The 23,164-nt window shown below is 38.7% G+C and overlaps 1 protein-coding gene across 22 annotated transcripts in view; it reads left to right on the forward strand.

Annotated features, from left to right (window-relative positions):
- NEB (nebulin) overlaps positions 1 to 23,164 on the forward strand; it is a 217,142-nt gene that overhangs the window by 48,497 nt on the left and 145,481 nt on the right. For all 22 annotated transcript variants that reach the window (XM_064382783.1, XM_064382770.1, XM_064382772.1 and 19 more), the window contains exons 32-48: positions 47 to 154; positions 1,658 to 1,969; positions 2,075 to 2,281; positions 4,304 to 4,408; positions 5,116 to 5,223; positions 6,763 to 7,074; positions 8,211 to 8,417; positions 10,214 to 10,318; positions 11,433 to 11,540; positions 12,961 to 13,272; positions 13,839 to 14,045; positions 14,520 to 14,624; positions 14,775 to 14,882; positions 15,546 to 15,857; positions 17,108 to 17,314; positions 20,875 to 20,979; positions 21,967 to 22,074. In XM_064382783.1, coding sequence (XP_064238853.1) covers positions 47 to 154; positions 1,658 to 1,969; positions 2,075 to 2,281; positions 4,304 to 4,408; positions 5,116 to 5,223; positions 6,763 to 7,074; positions 8,211 to 8,417; positions 10,214 to 10,318; positions 11,433 to 11,540; positions 12,961 to 13,272; positions 13,839 to 14,045; positions 14,520 to 14,624; positions 14,775 to 14,882; positions 15,546 to 15,857; positions 17,108 to 17,314; positions 20,875 to 20,979; positions 21,967 to 22,074 — 3,036 coding nt within the window. The remainder of the gene's footprint in view (positions 1 to 46; positions 155 to 1,657; positions 1,970 to 2,074; positions 2,282 to 4,303; positions 4,409 to 5,115; positions 5,224 to 6,762; positions 7,075 to 8,210; positions 8,418 to 10,213; positions 10,319 to 11,432; positions 11,541 to 12,960; positions 13,273 to 13,838; positions 14,046 to 14,519; positions 14,625 to 14,774; positions 14,883 to 15,545; positions 15,858 to 17,107; positions 17,315 to 20,874; positions 20,980 to 21,966; positions 22,075 to 23,164) is intronic.

The raw sequence follows: 23,164 nt of genomic DNA on the forward strand, positions 1-23,164 counted from the left end.
ACTAATATGGTCTCTAAGTTGTACTTAAATGACATTTTTCTTTCAGAATATGTACAAAGCAGACTTGAAAGACTTGAGCAAGAAGGGATATGACCTGAGAACTGATGCGATTCCCATCAGAGCTGCCAAAGCTGCCAGGCAGGCGGCAAGTGACGTAAGTCCAGCTGTGGTCATACGTGGGCGACTAGAAAATGTGGGTGGGTGGGCTTGGGGTCTGATGATGACCCAAGTGTTTCCATGCATGTGGTCCCCAGTTGGAAGCAAATCTGATTGAAAACTATTCAGGAAATAAAGTTCCCTAAATAGATTTAAATTTTTTGGGGGGGAAAGGAGTTGCGTTACCTTCTACTGATCAGTTCTAATTAAGCCCCCTCATTTAAAATTCTCATTTATATTTCTACACTGACTAACATTACTTCTCTTGTGGAGATACCATTTAAGTCATAATTGCCTCCTGATGGTAAAATTTTCTCAAAACTTTATTAATTGATATGATCTCCTTCTTCCCCTTTCCTCTCCCGTTTTCCTTCATTACTTCTGCAGACAGGTAAATTGGCCTAATTTCACCACCTCTAATAGCCAGTCTTTGGGTTCTATTACAATTAAGAATTTTATTTCTTGTCCTATTTATCTTTAACCAAGATGTGAACTAAAGTCACTTTGCTCTTTGAGATTTAAATAAAACTGGCTCAAGCCCCCGTCTGTTATTCTGTAGGAAGTGGAATCCCCCGCCCTATGATTTCTGTGGCATCTCTGAGATTTTTATTTCTCAGCTGGCCTCTGGCTTCTGGCTGGCTTGAGCTCACCTGGGCCCTCCTCCTGCAGGTCTCCTCTTGCTGCTCTGTATGACCCAGAAATGAAACACAGCGCCTTCCTTTTGACTTCCTAGAGTCCCAAACACCACTTTACTGATTGTTTGAAATTAGGTTTCTATCGCTGCAGTGTGAATATGTGATGGTTGAATAACAAATGTCCTCATCCTGAAATGCCCCTGTCCCACCCAGAATTTCTCACTGACGGCCTTCCTCTGTGGCTTTCAGCCACCCTGCCCCGACATACCACAAACCTGCCCTCATGTCTCTGCTTCTTAGTGTCCCACAGTGCCCTCCACATCTCCCCAAGGAAGCTCAGTCCCCCTCACTGTGTTATCCAGAGCCAGTTAGTGTTTACCTACTCCTGGCTCTGAGTCTCCCTTTGAATATCCAAGGACTTACTAAAATTCTGTTATTAATATTAACATCCTACTGCTACTACAAAAAAATGCTAAAACTAATCAAATATCCTGATACTTGCAGTCTAGTAACACAATAAAATTGATAGAGATTGTGAAATATTTATCTTTTCATATTTCTTTACCAATGTCTAAATGCAAAGGAAGACTATAGAGATTTATTTTGTTACTGATACAAATTATGGTAATGCCCCCATCTCAACCTCTCTTGGAAACAGCTACAGACAATCAAGTGGGTTCTATAATACATAACATTTTTATTTTAAGCAGGCTACATTTCAAAGCATATACAAGTGAATTGCTAATTGTTCGGTTATTGAAGTACAGGAATTTGGGAGAAGCTCAATTACTTCAAATCATGACCTCATTGTTTAGTAATACCTTCAAAGCTGCATTTTAAATTATGTTCACCTTTGTTTACAATAGGTTCAGTACAAAAAAGACTATGAAAAAGCTAAAGGGAAAATGGTTGGCTTCCAAAGTCTTCAAGATGACCCTAAACTGGTTCATTATATGAATGTGGCCAAGATACAATCAGATCGGGAGTATAAAAAAGACTATGAGAAGACAAAGACAAAATTCAACACGCCCCATGATATGTTCAATGTCGTGGCGGCTAAGAAAGCTCAGGATGTGGTCAGCAATGTCAACTATAAGCATTCTCTCCATCATTACACCTACTTGCCTGACGCCATGGACCTGGAGCTGTCTAAGAACATGATGCAGATACAGAGTGATGTAAGTGTCATTTACTCCTCAAGAAAACCCACCTGTAGGTTCAGGGTCTGCCATGAAAAAGAACCCTGGCCTGGTCCCTCATTCTTCTTTTCTCCATTGCTGTAGAACGTCTACAAGGAAGACTACAACAACTGGATGAAAGGCATTGGCTGGATTCCTATCGGCAGTCTTGACGTCGAAAAAGTTAAAAAGGCTGGTGATGCTCTGAATGAAAAGAAGTACAGGCAACATCCAGACACCCTCAAATTTACCAGCATCGTGGACTCCCCAGTTATGGTCCAGGCAAAACAGAACACGAAGCAAGTCAGCGATGTGAGTATAACAAAATAGAGAGGACAGAGGATATGGAGGAAGCTTTTTAGAAAAGTCAACAGCAGCCCAATATTTTTATGCTTCTGGGCAGTATCTTTCCATTTTAAATTTATTATTTTGTTTATTTAATTTTTTAAAAAATTATAGTTTAGTTTGGGCACTAACATTTTCTTTTCCTTCTCTCTTTTTATCTTCCTTTTAAATCTTTGAAATACTGTGTTATTGAATAAACCTGACGTGGTGAAAACATTCTATTCTAGGACTCCACATACAGACACATGCATACATACCTACACAGAATTTAAGCTTAAATCCCAGACACTTTATTTTGGCAGGTTTGTTGTATTCGATTCTGTATTAAGTTTCTCATATTTTCTTTTCATATATAAAACATGAATACAGAGAAGTAATACGTATGAATATGTGTCTTTGCTCCTAAGAATTCAGCGTACACAATTATCATAGACTTTTTAACTTACGTCTGATTGGGATGAGTATCGTTTACCTGCCTGTGCATGAGCAGCATCTATGCTCTTGCTGAAGTCAAAGTTTCTAAAGGAAAAGTTTGATGTATAGAAGATCAAAAGCATTCACTTGTTAATTTATTTAATGAATGCTTTTTGCACATCCGTGTGCCAGGCACTGTAGTACCTGCTGATGGAGAAGAGATGAAACAGATGAGGATTCATGGGATATAGAAATTCACAAGAATGTAGGGTAAGAGCATAAGATAAAGACATGGCTAGAAACAGGGCATTGTCATCCAGAGAGACAAATGCTGCAGGAGAAGAAAATGTTGAGAGCAAGGGAGGTGCCTTGTACAAGGGTAACTGCCTACCTGAGTTTCCCAGGCAAGTGAGAGAAGCGAGCATTCCTGGCAAAAGGAACAATATAATAGCAGTAGAAAAGGAATGAAAAAGTATAGACGCAAAAGGCTCAGAATTGTAACCTGATTAGTAAGGGGCTCATGCGCTAACTTTTAGAGTCTGAATATTATGTGGTAGGTAAAAAAGAGATGTTGAATGTGTTGAATCTGTGCAGTCCCATCATCAGGCCTGTATTTTAAAACACAATGCTGGCCCCAAGTGTGGAGACTTTGGAAAGGAGAGACTGGAGGCAAGAGGCTGTTATTGAAATCTGAGGAATTCTTAATTGGACTGAAGCTAAGGCAGTAGCAATGGCAGAGAAGGAGCTGCGTAGAAGGTTGAATTCATGAATCTGTGATTGCTTAGATATTGTTCTTAAAGGCAGTGAGGACTTAGAGGTAACTCTTTGGGTCCTAGAAGAGATTATTTAGTATCTGGGGATTAATTTAGCTATTAGCCATGTCAGATTTTATCTAGGCTGCATGCATACCAGTTTACTTGTCATACTCCACACAGGCATGCCAGGGAAATAAGGATATATATGATAAGGAGGAGGATGCAGTAAGATTTCTGCATCACATATTTTGACACCTTTCAGTGAAAAGTATATATAATTCTTTAAAATAACAACATAGGGTAAATATGAAATAGTGAGCCTTTTGAGTATGCTAGATTCATGTACAAGCACCTCTACATTATAAGGAAATTATTGTATGCTTTTATTGATACAATTATATTTTGGAAAGTTTTTAGCAGAAGTGAAAGATTTATTCTAACTACTATTTTCTCTCTAGGAATAAAGAAACAAAAACTTACAAAAATGTGAGAACTATTAACTCACAGGCAAAGAATAAATTTATTTGGCTCTGGTGAATTTTATTATTCTTGCTAGGATTTCATGGTTGAATTTACCTTTCCATTCACCTCTGGCAGTGAACAATTTTTATTTTCTTAAGAATTTTTTCTCTTTCTATTTTAACACACAGAGTTGTTGGTATGAAGATAATAAGATGCTTGTTTTGTTTAAAAAAAATAGAAAAATGCCTTTGATGATTTTTAACAGAAAATCGTGGGTGGTTGTGCTAAAAATAACTGTTTAAAGCAAGCAGTTAATAGAATTTCCTTTTTGCACTATGTGAAATGCATTTTATTGCAGATCTTATACAAAGCTAAAGGAGAAGATGTGAAACATAAATACACTATGAGTCCTGATCTTCCTCAGTTTCTCCAGGCCAAGTGCAATGCTTACAATATAAGTGACGTAAGTAGGGTCTTCGCTGAGATATGAAATTCAGACCTGACAATAAAATCATGGACTTTAAGAGTAGGATGGTGCCTTGACTATTTATTTAGGTCAGTTTCCCACAAATCCCCCATTGGAACATATCCCATAAGGATGGTCCTTTACCTCTTCAGGTGACCTTTTCAAGTGTAGGACAGCTTTAAAGGATGTAACATTCTTCTTTATGTAGAGCCCAACATCTATTCCCCTAAAACTTCTACCTAATTTTCCTAGTTTTGCATGTGGGGGAGGTTGTTATCCTCCAGAAACATAACAATAAATGAGATCCTTTTTAAAATAACAACCTAAAATTTCAAAAGCTGACCACCAGGTCTTCTCTTGACCTTCCTTTCGTGAGAATGAACTTCATTGTGTCTCTAGCTGGTCCTCACATACCATGGTTTCCAAAACCTTGTTCATTTTCTCTGGATCCAGTCTTTCAATATTCCTCTCTTCAATATGTGTCAAAACCAGATGTAGGTCAATAATTAGTGCAGAGTTGTCCAATGATCTCATGCTATACACAAAGTGTGACACTTTGCCAATGTGATTTCCTAAAGCAGTATGTGCTATGGAGGATTCCTTTAACTTCTGTCTGGAAAAGAACAAAAAAATCCCAGCAGTTGAGGAATCACTTAAGCTGATGAATACACAGATGCTGACATCCTGTTTGCTTTTCTGTCCAGGTCTGTTATAAACGGGATTGGCATGACTTAATAGCCAAGGGCAACAATGTGCTGGGTGACGCTATTCCCATCACTGCAGCCAAGTCATCGAGAAACATTGCCAGCGATGTGAGTAAAAATTTTAGGTGAAATTTAGGTGTTTGCCTTTTTAAAAAGTAATCAAATACTTGTTTAAACTGATACTTCATTGAAAGAAATATGTCAAATTAATGGCATTTAAATTATCAAAATATTGTTTGGAAAACCTGTCGCTTTTAGAAATATTTTTGTGGTTCTTTTCAGTTGACCCTACTTGGCAGAGCTGTCATAAATCTGACAGTGGCTTTCTCCTTTGATTCACAGCCCAAATTACCTTCACTGACACATTTCTCTGACAGCCCACATTTATCTTCAGTGGGAACATCCTGACTGCATTACCACGTTAAATTCAAATGACTGCCTGCATTATAATTGTATTAAAAACATTGAAAAAAAGTTATATAAAATGTACAGATTTTTGTAAACCAAAGGGGAAAAAGTCTGCTTTTTTAAGATATAATTTTGACTCATGTAAATTGATGTCCATTTCATCTGTACCAGAAAAAGTATACACTTCTACTCCTTTCCATCTTTGAAAAACAAAATTTTTAGAAAGCATGCATGCCCTGCAGAGTTTACTGTTACATGCTATCCCAGGGGCTAGAATCTTGATTTGAGAAAAGAGAAGAAACCAACCAGGTGTACAGACCACATAGGAGATGGGGTGTAAAAACGCTACTGCTTTCCTCGGAGGAATGGTACTGAAAACGTCTTTCTCAAAGATCTGCACACAATGCACGTCACTATGAAATAATTTCTAGTTTAAGTAGGGAGTGAAAGTCTACGGTACAACTTTATTTATTAAATTTTAGCAACTGCACAGTGCTTTTTCACATGCCTAGAAATTACTTGACTCCTTTTGCCTGCTAAACTCTTGTTTATGAATTAAGGCTTAAATTGCAGGAGCTGAAAGTCTGCAGGGTTTAAGTGGATTTGAATTGTCTTGCATAACAATTGAGGTTTTGACCTGTTACAGGATTGCTCAATCTATATCCCATTGCTGCTTACAGCAGCGAGAGACAGTGGACAGCAGAGCTTTGTCCATTAGGTTTTTATTGATGGGAAAACCTCACAGCAGGTCCTGTCCTTACTGTGGCTCCTTAATTCATTTGCAGTTGTTTCAGCAGTGAGCTTGGAAAGCAGCTGCTGATAAAAGAAGGTGGTGAAGGCCCAGCTGTCTTTCAGCTGGGACCCATATTTGTGATGTAAAAGAACATATTAAATTGAAAACATTCACATCCCTATGAAACCAAGAGATACTGCTCTTATCTTTAGAATGTGTCATGTTCATATTAAGTGTGAAAATTCAGTTTGTTTTAAATAAAATTCCACATGCAAACCATCTAGCAGTCATAGCAAAGAAAATAAACTGATCTCAAATGTATCATGACATTCGCTTGAAACTCCAATACATGTTTTCACTGAACTTTTTGGAGGGGGTTGTGGTTTGCATTTTTTGTACACTCTTGAGAAAGTCACAATGTTCTGAGTGTCTTTGTATGTGAATGTAATTGTAGCATTAATGTTATCAATGCCTAGGACTTTGCTAACCCAATTCTGCCTCCACAGTATAAATACAAGGAAGCTTATGAGAAGGCAAAGGGAAAGCATGTGGGTTTCAGAAGCCTCCAGGATGATCCCAAGCTCGTCCACTATATGAATGTAGCAAAGTTGCAGTCTGATCGTGAATACAAGAAGAACTATGAAAACACCAAAACCAGCTACCATACCCCTGGGGACATGGTTAGCATCACAGCTGCAAAGATGGCCCAGGATGTCGCCACCAATGTCAACTACAAACAGCCATTGCATCATTACACATACCTACCAGATGCCATGAGTCTTGAGCATACGAGGAATGTCAATCAAATTCAGAGTGATGTAAGTATGTGTAACAACAGACCCAGAGATATTTACACCTAAAGGATGATCATTTCTCTCTTATATTAGACATCATACTACAGTAAGATATTTGAAAAATTCATTTTAGAATAAACAACCATTACCGAAAGACTACTAAAGGCATAGTAGACAAGCTGTTTTTGCCTGCTTTCTATGCTTATATCATAATCATTAATGTTGTCTTTAATAACTTATGAATGAAAGATAAAAGTATATTCTACTAACTATGAGAGCCACTTTGATTCTCAGCAAGAGAAGATGGATATTCCTTATGGGTTGGCTACAATGGTGATAGATATAAAATGTAATATAGAAGAATTTTCTATCCTTCCTGAATTTGGGAAAAGTGGGGTTTTATTTTTTTCCTTTAATAACTCAAGGTCACAATGTCTTCCATGTAAAGTCATCTAAAATGAACCAGGAAGGCTTTGTGCTTGCAACATGATTCATGGAGAGCTGCACAGAGAGGTGTTTAACAATCGGGGCGTTTCCTTCTGCAGGAGCCAGATTTCTGTTAGAATTGTCCTCTGTAAAGGGAAGAAGTGTTACATATTTCTTGTCACTCTGTGAAAATATTGCTTCCCAGATGAGCTCAAGCGTAGCCTAGGTGGAGAGTATGGATGTAATTTAGTTTTGGAGTCATCAGTGAAATCAAAAGGAAAGCCCAATTTATTGTCAAAAGTGACAAAATATTTTCTAGCAGTACCCATAGAGACCTAGATTCCCTTCTGTGTTGTATAATGCATTCTGAAGCGTGGTCATTTCTCTCCATTTTATCGGGCTTCATAATAGAGTAAGAGACTTGGGAAAAAAAGCCTGCTTTAAGATAAACAACCATTGTGGAAAGTACCAATATATTGTCAAAAATGACAATTTTTTTAGCAGTACCCATGAAAATACGTGACTTAGATTCCCTTCTGTGTTGTGTAATGCACTGTAACAACACAACAGCTTCTTCTTATTACCACCCTCCAGATAAGCTCTGTGACAGTCAGACATGAGCATGCTGAAGAGTTGCTGTTCCTTTCCCTTGGCTAGAGAGTTGCAGATCCCAGAAACATCCCTTGGATATTCTCCAGGGTATCTTCTCATATGAGCTTATTACCCTTTTACAGAATGTGTATAAAGACGAGTATAACAGCTTCTTCAAGGGCATTGGATGGATCCCTATTGGTTCCCTGGAGGTTGAGAAGGCCAAGAAAGCAGGCGATGCATTAAATGAGAGGAAGTATCGACAGCACCCAGATACCATCAAGTTCACAAGTGTGCCTGATTCCATGGGCATGGTGTTGGCTCAGCAGAACACAAAGCAGCTAAGTGATGTGAGTGGTTTACTTTCAAAAGGATTTGTCCATAAATAACCCCACATGTCTAAGCCGCTCCACCATCCTTCTTAATTCAATGCGTGAGGATGCATCTATGTTAGCAAATAAACTGCTTTCATAGGTACGAGAGAAAGGGCTGACTTCTGAAGCAACTGGGACCTTGAACATGGGAAAAACAGGGAGGCGAAAATACCAAATTTGCTTTGTTTTCCAAATGTAGAGAGCCTGTGCTACTCATAAACAGATACACATTATCCATATGAAATGACATTATCACCATTATTACCTGTGGCTCTGTCTGAATTGCAAAAGAAGCTATTTATTGCTTTGATTGCAATAGTTCTACCTAGTCATAAAGGGAAGAGGCGTAATGTCCTAATCCCCTCGCATAATAGCTCCATGTTCTGAGAGGCAATCTTAGAATGAGGCCTCTGGGGAGGAGATAAGCAGTTTATTTGCAGTCATCTGGGATCTCATTCTGAGACATCTATATGGACTCTTATTCTTTCTGTCAGAAGCTAATTACAATGTTCAGGGCCTCACATGACTTGTTAATTTTAGAGTTCTGTTAAAATGCCTCCACCAGCAAGAGAGGGGTAAGTAAAAAGCAAAGAAAGACTTTCTGTATTTTTAGCCCCAGATTTTGGAAGGTGGGGAACGCTTTCCTTGCCTTGGATTTGAATATATGTGGATTTTAGCTTCTGCCCCCACATTATCACAGATGTCTAAGGGTTAATTCTATCTTAGGGGTAATAGATGGTATAAATTCTTTGATTTATTTTGTACTGAGCGAGATGTTGTTTCTCATGGTGTTTTTCCAGTTAGCTAGGCAAACTGTACACTCACTATATAAAGTCTTCCCCATCACAATAAATGCCATCAACATCTACCTCGTTACTCAAGCTGGAAACTTGGCAGTCACTGTTAACACCTCCCTGTGTGAACTCCCACATCCAGTGCATCTGCTGAGTCAGCTTCCTAAATATCTCTCAGCCAGCCTGCTCCCAACGGCCACCAACCCTACTTCCAGCTTCCGTATGGCTCATGTGGACAACTGCAATAACCTGTTATCTGGACTCCCTGCCTGGGGTCTCAGACAACCATAAAAGCCTGTATTAAAACACAAATCCAAGCATGTCCCTTTCATGGGTAAAACTTCTTGGGAACTTCTTGAATGTTAAGTGAAATCTAAACTCATCAACTTCACTGAAAAGACCCTCCTCTCTGTGACCCTTCTGCACCTCCTGTCTAATACCGCCCCACCGCACCTCTACCCAGGCACGTTCCAGCCCCATGACTTAGACTGCTTTCAGTTCCTCAAGGTGGCCAGGCCATTTCCAGCCTCAGGTCCCGAATGCTCTTCCTCTGCCCCGTCTCCAAGTTTGAGCGTAAATATTACCTCTGCAGAGTGGCTTTACTGACCATCCTTGTTTCTTTGCTACAATTACTCCATTGACCACACATCACAAATTCTAGCGATAGTTGGTAGTTTACATGTTTTTTTGTCTGTCCCTTTTGTTGGACAATAAGCTCCAACAAGGATAGATCTGCCTTCCTCACCTCTGTAAACACAGAATGTACCATCCTGCCTGGCCCACAGTGCTGCCCAATAAATACTGATAGAATGAGAACATAAATGCATCTACCAGAGTCTTCTCCCTTATGATAGAGTAGGCATTTGTTTCGTAAATGGAAAACACAAGGATAGCCTTCCTTTTTAAAGGCGTCTGTGCTTAATGAAACTTACATGATGTCAGCTAATGATATGTGCATGCTGCCTCCTTTGCTTTTAGTTGAACTACAAGGTGGAGGGAGAGAAACTGAAGCACAAGTACACTATTGACCCTGAATTGCCTCAGTTTATTCAAGCCAAGGTCAACGCCCTCAACATGAGTGACGTGAGTATTTGGCCCAGTGCTAATCTTGCCTACTCGGGCCTCTCCTTTCTTCTTCTTCGTAACTCTTGCCTTGAGAATTGTAGAGGGGGAAATTGAGTGTGAACACTGAGCCTCTACGTTAAACCCTTAACCATACAACATGAGCCTAGGGCCACAATACAGTTTTGCCTAATACAGACTTTTCCACACTATGGACTATGACTCATTAGTGGGTTGTAAAGTCAGTCAAGTACGTTGTGTCCCATTTCTTTAAAAAAATGGAACATGAGATAGACAAGATTAGAAAACGCAAGAGTGTCTCGTCTGTAGTGTGGAAAATATTGCTTTCTACAACTTTTATTTTAATTACTTATGAAAACATCCAGAAAAGTTTCATTTTCTTCACAAATTCTTTTTTTTGTATGTAACTAGCCTCTCTCTTGAGTAGTCTAGACACCTAATTGGTGGTAATGTTTAAATCCACTATTATGAATTGTTTCCTTTTTTAAAAAAGATATTGATAAATCCTAATTTAAAAACATAATCAAATTTGGATAAAATTGTTAGTTTCTTAAAAGATGGCTTAGTCATTCTTTCCGGTGTTTTTAGGTTCTGTTTCATCTCCAACTATACATTTCTGTGCTTTTGGTTCATTTAAATTTTTTGCTAATTTTGTAAGTAATATTTAAGCAGCAAGATCAATCAAAGCTGAGTTGTACTACATCTGGATTTTTAGTTTTAGTATTCATATCTTTCTATAAGCTTGAAATGCTTCATTGCAAGAAATTTTTTCCCAAAAATATTATATATTATAGAAAAGTTGGAAAATATAGAAAATTATGAAAAATAAATGAAAATCTTCTGTTATCCAATAGTCTAAGCATTACCTTTCTGTTGCATTGTTATAAAAAATATACATTTTTTGATCAGTTGAGATTATACTGTGTAAACAGTTTACTAATCCCTTTAAATAAAATCTAATATATATATATAAAAGACAAATAGTCCTAACTTTGTAGATTGTCTTAATAGAAATGGAACTATTATGACATGTTTTATAAGAAACATTTTGACATTCTGTTTCATTTCTCTTTTAATGATGTCAAATAATCAAATAACCTCTACTTTTTTGAAGGCTTATTATAAAGCAGATTGGAAGAAAACTCTTGCCAAGGGCTATGATTTGAGACCAGATGCCATCCCAATTGTTGCTGCAAAAAGTTCAAGGAATATTGCTAGTGACGTAAGTCTAATTTAAAAGTAGGTAACTTTCTATCTAAAAGACTTCAGGAGTTCAAGACCAGCCTGGGCAACATAGCAAGACCCTGTGTCTATAGAAATAAAAACAAATTAGCCAGGTGTGGTGGTGTGTACCTATAGTCCCAACTATTTGAGAGACTGAGATGGGAGAATCTTTTGAACCCAGGAGTTTGAGGCTGCAGTGAGCTGTAATTGTACCACTGCACTCCATCTTGGGTGACCAAGTGAGATCCTGTCTCTAAAAAAGAAAAAAAAATCTATATGTGATATGTAAGACTGTATCAACTACATAAACAATCAAGTAAAGAAATTATAATATAAAAATATCTTCTAAAATCCTAATTGCCAATTACATTGTTTATATTGCTTCACTTAAAATATTTTTCACATATTTGAAAGCTTAATAAAGTTGTTATGAAGAAGAAAATTATTTTTTTTAAACTGTGAAGTATTTGAAATTTTCATTAGTGTCATTAGGAACTTAAAAAACACTTTTTATTTGGATTTTTCACAGAAAAAAGTCGTGATATACTAAAATATCACTAAATTAGAAAAGTCTCCAAGTATTTTAAAAGAATACAATGTTTTCATTTTATAATTTCCACTAAGAAAAAAATCCGTGGAAATAGAAACATGGAAAACCAGAAAAAATATTTTGCTAATTCTTTGTGGTTTTCCATATTTCTAGTTCCATGGATTACATAACAGGATTTTATTTAATTACATAACAGGATTTTAATTATTTTTTTTTACAAATTAAGTTATATTCCTATATGAATTGACATTATAAATGCATTGATAGAGCAAAAACACATTAATTTCAAGATTAATACACTAATTTGTATTAGGGCTGAAATTTACTCATAATTATTCGAATACTTTTTAAGTTAATACAATTTAATAATGGAAATATGATAATAAAAAAGCATACATTAGCCAGACATGGTGGCTCACACATCTAATCGTAGCACTTTGGGAAGCTGAGGAGGGAGGACCCCTTGAGCCCAGGAGTTGGAGGCTGCAGGGAGTCATGACTGCACACCATTGCACTCTAGCCTGGGGGACAGAGCAAGACCCTGTCTCAAAAAAAAAAAAAAGTGTACATCAAATGCTTAATAAGCAAACTTCTCAGGAACCTTTGAGTATATTCAAATAATCTACTTAGGAAGAGTATTAATATAAACTATTCCATTATTCCATTCTTAATGATCTCTCCAGAGCAGTTCTCGAGACGGGCCGTTAAAAATATTTTGCTAATTGTTTATTTTAAAATAAGAAAAAAAAAACTTAGATGTTATCTAGATTCAGACTGAATTTAGCTTCTGCTTAATTTGTTGTATAAATTCAGTTTATATCAAACTGCTATGCTATCCAACTTTTGTTTGTCCTTTGTTTTCAAATAGTGCAAATATAAGGAGGCCTACGAGAAAGCCAAAGGCAAGCAAATTGGATTTCTCAGCCTTCAGGATGATCCTAAACTGGTTCACTACATGAATGTGGCCAAAATGCAGTCCGATCGTGAGTACAAAAAGGGCTATGAAGCCAGCAAGACCAGGTACCACACACCTCTGGATATGGTCAGTGTGACAGCTGCAAAGAAATCTCAGGAGGTTGCCACGAACGCCAACTACAGACAGTCCTACCACAACTACACTCTCCTGCCCGACGCCTTGAATGTGGAGCACTCCAGGAATGCCATGCAGATTCAGAGTGATGTATGTACTGGTTACCAAGTTGTCATCCATTTCTAATGGGTGAGAGGGAAAAATAGGAACCACTTACTCCATCCGAAACCTGGCCGCACTCACTGTAATTAAGGATCCCCTCCAGAACTGGCAGTTTTAGGATTTCACTCATTTGAACTATCAGTAGCTTTGTTGTTAATTTTTTTATATATGCATACATATATATTTAAAATATTGGTGTTAGACCCAAACATACGATGTTAGACAACATACATGTTGTCTATGAAAAATTAGGAGGCTCAAATAGGTGTTATATAATTTTCCTTCCAGGGCAAAATTCTGTTAATTTTTCTTTTCCTCAAGAAAGTTAACTTTTTAAAGGAATTGCTGGGTCAGGATATCCTGTTCAAAACTACCATGAATGCAATCACTTTTATAACTAATTTCTTCTGACAGACTAGGAAGTAAAAAGCAGATTTTTTTTTTCCCCTGCCCATCTTCCCTTTTTCTTTTTGATTGTAAGTAAATCATGTAGCCAAAGAAACCCAAGCCCTGACTCCTTCTGAAATGAAAAACAATTTTTTTTCATTGTAAAGAATCTGTACAAATCTGACTTCACCAATTGGATGAAAGGAATTGGCTGGGTCCCCATAGAGTCCCTGGAGGTGGAGAAGGCAAAGAAAGCAGGAGAGATTCTTAGTGAGAAGAAGTATCGCCAGCACCCCGAGAAGCTAAAGTTCACATACGCCATGGACACAATGGAACAGGCACTTAACAAGAGTAACAAGCTGAACATGGACAAGGTAAGGACTCACCTGCTATCCTCACCCAGGGAACCCTCATGGTGCTTACGCCATTGAGCCTGGAAGTGCCCCCATCATCTCCTTCAGTGTTTCTTTCTGATCGTCTTGGTGCTGTTGGTAGGAGGAGGACTCTGTTGCTTCCATCATGTTGAGAGTGTTCTCTTTCACAGTGACCCCCCCAGGTCGTCTCCCAATAGCATGTTACGGATGTGACAGAACCACAAAACTCTACCTAGTTGTGCAGAGGAGGCAAGATGGTATTTGATGCTTTGGTGGTAGAGGGTTCCCTTATTCAATAATTTTTTTTTCTCATTGTATATTTAGTTTACCTGGCCCGTCTTTTTGTTATTTCATCCATTTTTCTAATACCACATTTAACCTCTTCTACCATGGAAATGCAAATCTCTTCATCTTGCTAACATTGAGGTAAACTTGTCCTGCTGTAAAATTATGCACCTGACTTTCTCATTGCAGAGGCTCTACACTGAAAAATGGAACAAGGACAAGACCACCATTCATGTCATGCCTGACACACCGGATATTTTACTCTCCAGAATAAACCAAATCACCATGAGTGATGTAAGTAGATTAACAACAGCAAAAGCTGGGGAGAAGGGTAAAGGGAACTGATACTTATGTCTGTCTTCTACATGCCAGCCACTTTGTAGTCAGGACCTCTATTCTAACCCCAATAACAAGATGCTGTTGTTTTTCTATTTTGTTCTTTAGAAACTGTACAAAGCTGGCTGGGAAGAAGAAAAGAAGAAAGGATATGATCTAAGGCCTGATGCCATTGCAATCAAGGCTGCAAGAGCCTCTAGAGACATTGCCAGTGATGTAAGTGCTTCCACTGGACCTTTTTGGGGTTGAGCAAGTAAGAACAAATGTGCCAAGCTTGTGTGCATGTAGGAGCTGCGGTCAGCTTTATTCAGGGTTGGTGGGAATGCCATCCCGTCACACGGGATGGCATTCCCAAGACACCTCCCTTCACCCCATCCTAGCACCCTCTAATCATCTGTTCATTAATTAATGTAGTGACTGAGTCTTGTTAAAATAAGTAGCCTTTAGAGTCTATTCAAATTATTTACAGACAATTCTAAGCAAATGTAAAGATGCAATCTACATGTTTTATCCAGGAGGCCCATGGCCAGGCTCTCTCCTGAATTTAAAGATGCACCATGAAAAATCATGCCTGCAGCCTTTTTTGTCGTTCAGACAGATGAGTGGGGAAATTTGCTTTCTAAATCTCTCTAAACCAATTTATTTTCAGATCTCTTCATATAACTCTAAGGTTATTTTCTTCCCATGAACTCAAGTCTGGGGGAAAAAAAATTGAAGTAAAAAGAGTTTGCTCCCTGCCCCTCACAAGTGCCTCCCTGTCTAATTTTAGAGTAGTTCTAAAACCCTTCACCTAAGACAAAGCTAATGTCACCCAATGAATGGCACTTTGTTCTCTTTCTTTCACCATTTTCATTGCCACAATTTCCTCTCTGTCCACAGTACAAATACAAACAAGCCTATGAACAAGCCAAAGGGAAACACATTGGCTTCCGTAGCCTGGAAGATGACCCCAAGCTGGTGCACTTCATGCAAGTGGCCAAGATGCAGTCAGACCGGGAATACAAGAAGGCATATGAGAAATCCAAGACCTCCTTCCACACCCCGGTGGACATGCTCAGTGTGGTGGCAGCCAAGAAGTCTCAAGAAGTAGCCACCAACGCCAACTACAGGAACGTGATCCATACCTACAACATGCTTCCTGATGCCATGAACTTTGAATTGGCCAAAAATATGATGCAGATTCAAAGTGATGTATGTGAAAGCCGCATTTGCAGAGCATTTACTCTGGATAATAAGCGACCGTGAATGATCATAAGTAATAACGTTTTGAAAATCCTGAAAGAAATTCTGCAGTTTCCAACAGAGTGTTTCATTTGTTACCTTATATTGAATTCATGTCTTTTAGCAAAAGGAGATCAATTCTAGAAACTAAAGTCTTTTCTACTGTTGTTGCTGTGAACATTGCTAGATTCTGAATTCCACAACAACAAATGGAACTTCGTTTCACAAAGAATGTTGTGAAGGACATATGTCTAGCAAAGATGGTCAGAAGCATATTAGGCTTTTAATAGAGGAATGAAAGGAAAAGAAATCAGATAACCTGATAGCTCAGGCCCCCTTCCCAACCCCGCAACTGGCTTTCATTCCACTGCTTCTAACTTTGCAGATCTTACTGATGAAATTTTGAGGAGGTGATGGCTGAGGCAGTTTTTGGAATAAATATAAGGAAGACGGTATAGAGCCAAGAATTTAGCTAAAGAGGCCATTTGATGGTTGGAGAGGTGAATTAAGTTACAAACCCAAAGCAGACCACACCAAGCCTACATTTCTCTTTGGGAATGTGAAGGCTGAGCTATTAATTGCCAGGAAATAAAGAGTTTGCTCCCTTCCCCTCAGCAGTGCCTCCCTGTCTAATTTTAGAGTGGCTCTAAAACTCTTCATCTAAGACAAAGCTAAGTCTTTACATAGTGTCCAAATGAAAGGAACCATGATACAGTTTTAGAGAGAGATGTCAAAGCTGAGGGGTAAAAAAATGAAATTTACACCAAGTATTAGGAAAGTTTCTGGCATACCTGAGGGAAGTGTAACAGTCGTGGGTGATCAAAGAGAAACATGGGGTTTCCATGGTCATCTGTTAACCAAGGGGAATTGGGAATTTTTGTGAGAAAGGTCAGCATTGTCACCTTTCTCAAGGAAATAACAGTCACCTGGCAGATGAATCTACGTGGTATTCCTTAGTACTTTATGAGGACATTGAGAAAAACAAGTCACAAAGACATTTCTTATTTTTAATTTATCATGCAAGGAAATATAAAAAAGATAAAAGCTTAGGGAGGAAATGGTTGAAATTCAACATACTATTGGTTGAATACCAATATTCCACCAAATATTGAAGTGGAAAACTTACAGAAAAGTTACAAATGAAGTGGAAGTTACAGAATATTAAGCACACACTTGGGATCCTTGGGAAGTTTCATGATTTAATTTTTCCTCTTTTGCAGAATCAGTACAAGGCTGACTATGCTGACTTCATGAAGGGCATTGGATGGCTCCCTCTGGGCTCCCTGGAAGCGGAGAAAAACAAGAAAGCCATGGAAATTATTAGTGAAAAGAAGTACCGCCAGCACCCAGACACTTTGAAGTATTCCACATTGATGGACTCAATGAACATGGTTTTGGCCCAGAATAATGCAAAAATTATGAATGAAGTAAGTCTTTCAATAATGCAGTGTTTCATATGCATCAGAGAGAATCCAGGTATAACTTATATTTAATCCACAGGTTTTGCTAATACAGTTATAGGGCATCATACTTGAGGTTATTTTACCTAGAAAAATAGTCTTGGGGTAAAAAAAAAAAAAGATGGGAATTATTTCTAACTAGTGGTCTTCATATTTCGATGAACCATCCTATCTCATTGACATAATCAAATAAATAGGGACTCTTTCTTTTGCTGTACCGCTGAAAATGAGTCCTGTTTGTACAAGGTGAGGTTGAATAGACATTCATGACACTGAGTCAGCAGATTCCCTGGTGACAGCTTTTGTTGCAAACCACCACCCCCCCCAACCCCAGCTTCCTTACTGCTTTGATGGGATCAAAGAAAATTCCAAGATTAATGGATGTAGCAGCATTTCAAACCAGGACCTTCTCTGGGCAATCTTGAGGGCAATTGTTCTACATCAGTATTTCTTTGGTTCATTAATTATTCCAGCTTTTAGAAAAGCCTTGCTCTATTTTTACGTTGATTTGCAATGAGAGATCAAGACCAACAAGTACAATCAACCTTGAACATCTGTTTTGAAGTTAAAAATAATAAAATAACTGCAGCAGCACTGGTGGATCAAAATCAGAAATGCCTTTGATTAACATAATAGAGAAAAAGATTATTTAGATCTGAACATGAAACAGCTGCAGAAAATAATGGCCCTAGTTGTGCTAGAAAGATAAAGCTATATTATGCTAAGTCATGGAGTAAACCCCCTAGAGTCTTCAGATAATCGAAAGATTTGTGCAGATCAACCTCCTTGAAAGGGACCTGCCTAAAAGACAAGGCACAAATCTCTGTGCCTCTTTTACTATTCAGAATCTAAATTATAAGGATATAGATATTTTTCGGTGTTAGTGATTAACATTTCAGAATAATGATGCCAAGAGGAGAATCATAGAACCAGCATGTACTGGTACTGAGAGACATCTTCATCAAGTTGAATCGCAGATTCATTGCAAAATTGAGAAAAGAACAGCCCAGAGAAGCAGAGCACCTCCCCAAAGGGCACACAGCAGGTCAACAGCGGGGTCTGGACTAGAACAGGGATTCTGATAACTAGGCACTGCTCTTTCCACCAGCATTTCACTGTCCAGTACTATTACTACTAGCCACATATGTTGATTTATATTTATATTAATTAAATAATATTAATAATTCAGATTCTCGTTCACATTAGCTACATGTCAAGTACTCAATCAACTTATGTGGCTAGATTCTACCACATTGGATTATGCAGAATATTTCCATCATTGCAGAAAGTTCTGTTATATAGTACTGGTCTAAAACAAGGTTCAGAAGACAACTGTATTTGTAAATTAAGTTTTATAATAACACAACCACAGCTATTTGTTTGCATATGGTCTCTGGTTGCTTTTGAACTACGACAACAGAGTTGAGTAGCTAATGACAGATTGTGCAGCCCATAAAGCCTGAAATTTAATGAATTTCTGTCTATACAGAAAAAATTGGCCAACCTCTAGTCCAGAAGAATGTTATTCTTATTTTAATTAAGACTGGCTAAAACAAAGAGATAACATTTTTCATCTATTGCATTTGCAAAAATTAGAAAGCTGTATTACACACAGTATCTGTAAGGGAGTTTCTGTTAAAGTAAACATTTAATGGGCAATTTGTTAATGTTTGTAAAAATTAAAAATTCAGGTATCATTACCCTATAGAAATCCTTATATATGTGTGCAGAGATACATAGACATACATATACACAAGACTATGTTTTGCATTTTATGGTTTTTGAAAGGAGATGCTGAGATGAAAATTGGGCTACAGAGTATTTTTTAGGGATTCTAGTCCTTGGGAGGAAAGGACGAGGCAGGTGGAGAAGCTGAACAGCTGAACAGCGATGCTGGTATAACAAAGTCTTGGCCAGTCCCACAGAGGGCTCTCAAGTGTCTCTTGTCAGTAGAGACATGCACTGTAGATCTTTGTACCTCCACTTCGATGAGTTGTTGGATGTGGTTATCTGGGAGGGGCATGCTCTTGAGTGAGACAGCTGATGACTACAGACTGCCAAAAGCTGGGGCATCAGGTCCTTCCTTGGATGGGTATATTGGTGGCATATCTCCATGTCCACCACAAGGATCATGACATTGCTTGTAGTAGAAAAAGGCTAGAGACCATAAATTAAATATTCATCAACAGAGAACTAACTTGTTAAATCAATTAGATTATACCTCCTAATGAAGTATCATGTAGCTCTCTAAATGAGTGAAGCAAATTATTGTAAGAAGGTTCAAAGATATCTGACTATATATATATACATTTTTTTTTGCACTTTCCCACCTTTAATTATTCAACAAATGGAAGGGGATGGAGACACAAGGATAGGGCAACAGTGAGTTTCAATAAATAAGAGAAACAGGACGGACAAGCAGTGGGCCCACGCCTGCACGGCCCCACATAAATAAAATAACTAGGTTGCTGAGCCACAGTGGAGGTCGGGGCTGGGCCCAGCAGCCACCTGCACTGCCCAGAGGCACTGGCACCACAGAGACACAGAAACCACGGAGGCCTGAGGTGCGCTTCAGCCCCGCCAACACTCTTCTCCCTAAAGCTCCTGAGACCTTGGGGCTGGCTGGGCAGGCTGGGGCTCTGCAGCACAGTCCTGCAGGGATCAAGTCTGTTTTTTTGGTTTCATTGCAGACAGCTGGGTTGGAGGGGGACAGGCACATGCATTAAGCCACTTCCTTAGGGAGAGCCATGAATGGACAGCCCCCTGGGGCCTTGAAGGCGGAGGCCCTGGAAGCAGCAAAAATGGGGCTGGATAAAGCTCATAGGAGGGGTGGTAGAGTCCAGCTCCCCAGTCCCCACAACCCAGCCCAGAACCTACCAAGAGCTGGAGAGGCCCTGGATATTGAGATGTCTCTCCCCACTTCACAGTCAGAAAAATGGAAGATGTAGAACATGACTTCATTTATATTTTAAAAGGATCATATGTGTTTTTTTATATGCACAGAAAATTTTAGGAGGCAAATGCTATCTCCATGCTGTAAGATGAGGGGAAAAAGCACTTTTACTTTCCATTGTATATCCTCTTTGCTGTATTGTTTTAACAAGCAACTCTTCCATGAAAATTTTTTGGGCCAGGTGCAGTGGCTCCCACCTGTAATACTAGCACTTTGGGAGGCTGAGGCAGGTGGATCGCTTGAGCTCAGGAGTTTGAAACCAGCCTGGGCAACACAGCAAAAACCCATCTCTATGAAAAATATAAAAATCAGCCAGGCTTGGTAGCACATGCCTGTAGTCCCACTTACTCAGGAGGCTGAGGTGGGAGGGTGGATTGTTTGAGCCTGGGAGGTGGAGGTTGCAGTGAGCCATAACTGTGCCATGGCACTCCAGTCCGGGTGATAGCACAAGACCCTGTCTCAAATAAATAAATAAATACCAAGTGAGTATTGCTATATATGTACAATGATATGTATGTACTAAGTGAGCTTCTTTTAAGATTTTAAAGACTAATTTACACTGTTTTTTTCCTAGCATCTCTACAAACAAGCATGGGAGGCTGATAAAACCAAAGTCCACATCATGCCTGATATCCCCCAGATTATTTTGGCAAAGGCAAATGCAATTAATATGAGTGATGTAAGTATAGTTCCCCCTGTTTTCATCTTTCTCTCCAGCAGATTTGAACCAGTAAGAACAAATGAACTAACATCTCTCTCAATTATAAGAGTGAATGTTTAAAAAATAATGGTGGAAATCCACACATGAGACTGTTTCTCTTCCCAATGTTACTTCGTGGAGTTGGAGTAGGGCTGTGGATGGGGTTGGGCCAAGCAGTTAAAAATTTGAAGGGTGGTGTTGTCCTAGGGGTAGGCACTCATTAAATTGAGAGATTTGGTAGAAAGAAGAGAGGCTCGGGGGCCAGGAGAAGAGAAAAAGGAAATGAGAGTCCTAGGATTTCATTCTTAAAGAGCCTTTCCATCGAACTTTTGAGATGTTCTAAAGAAGGGGTTAAATGGAAAGAGAAGAAAAACATTTTGAAGAATTTGGGGCAAACCCCAAAACAAGGAATGTGCAACACTTGTTAGAAGATGCATTGATGTGTATTTCATTTCCTTTTTTGTCCTAATCATAGTTGCTAGGAAATCCTCTAATCCTACCCATTTTTTTTTCTTAACTTTGTTTGAATTCCACAGAGATGTGGAATAGCTGACCTCTTTTTAAAAAACGTATAGATTCCACATTATTATACAAATAAAAGTGTTGATTATAAAACTGAAGTTTGCTTTTGATGTAAGAACATGGCTGTTTTGTAGTCTTCTTTTAACTCTTATTTGCATCAGTGAGAATCTTCGGAACATTCACATTTTTAAAGTATATTTACAACTTAATAGAGACCAGTAACTTTTACTTTTTCTGGTAGTCTCATGAAAATATGTTTGAGTTTGTTATAGATTTTTCTTCAAACACAGATATGTTACTTGTAGGAACACTCAGTCACTGACCCACCAATGAAGCATTCTGCTCAAAACAAAAAAAAGATGTCACAGTGCTAGTTTACTCTTCTAAAATAAATCCAGGCTTTCATATTTAGAAGAAAACTCTTCCCTTCGCCTCTCTTTACAGAAACTCTACAAACTTTCCTTGGAAGAGTCTAAAAAGAAAGGCTACGATCTCAGGCCTGATGCAATTCCTATCAAAGCTGCCAAGGCATCAAGAGATATTGCAAGTGATGTAAGTCGGAAGGAAAGCAGTCACCTGGCTCGGGATTTCTAAGGAACCAAAATAATAAGGGCTGAGTTCTGGAAACACTGAGCAGACACAATATGAAAAGCAGTGGATTTCACTGTCTGTGAATGCTTCTTAACCTTGCTTTTGTGTTTTCTCTGATATTTCTGAAAAAACACCAAGCTAACCACATTATGACCCTCATAGATGTCAGCTCCCTGACTCATGAAATCTAGGTAAACTTACTTTGAATCTGTCACCAAGGCTATGGCTTGTAGAAATTCGAAGTCATCTGCTAAACTGTCTTGGTGAAAGGCTTGTGTTGTTCTTGCCTCCTGCTTCTTCGGATCTGACTTCCTAACAGGGTGCTCATGTATGCAAGGGTGCTGATCATTTGGGCTCATGATAGCTGATGAGTAAATAATCAGGAATTTCTGCAAACCAGTTGTTAAACCATTGGTAGCTTGATATTGGCTATGATGGGTGTATTTACATGACAGAAACTGGCAAACACTACAAAGTGAGGCTTCCCCCCGCCCCTAGCAAAAGGCAGGTGTACCAGCACATCACTGTCATGACATGCCACCTATATGAAACTCAGTTCTTTCATTTGGTTCTTTCCACAAGAAATCCACTCGCAGGGAACATTTAGTGACTTGGAGGTCCTGGGAGGAGCACATTTCAGAACACTCGTCCCTTGGTCACCCAGCAGTTTTACTTTCTTTCCTCATCCATCTCTGTTCTTCATCTTCCCTACCTATCCAGCCCATCCCACTCTCTCTTATTATCCTGAGAACTCCAAATTCTTCTCCCCTCTATTATACTGGAGTAATTTGGCTCTACTAGCTTCTGCCGTCACCTTGCACACTCAACCCCACGAGGAGATAGGCAGAAAAAGAAGCTCTTCATGGATCAAGATCTCCCCTCTATAGAAGAAGGTTGGGATGATAGATAGTACAGTTTCTTCCCCATATAGCAGTTTAGAGAGTCTTAAAGGAAAAGGAGCTCCACAAATATAAAGCTATTCAAAAATTACACAGTATGTCTCATAATTGAACCTATTCTCACCAGTAAATGACTGACAGGATGATTTCTT

The sequence above is a fragment of the Aotus nancymaae genome, unplaced genomic scaffold (assembly GCF_030222135.1).
Source record: "Aotus nancymaae isolate 86718 unplaced genomic scaffold, 86718_ANA_hifiasm-v0.15.2.pri h1tg000029l, whole genome shotgun sequence".
Classification (NCBI taxonomy): domain Eukaryota; kingdom Metazoa; phylum Chordata; class Mammalia; order Primates; family Aotidae; genus Aotus; species Aotus nancymaae.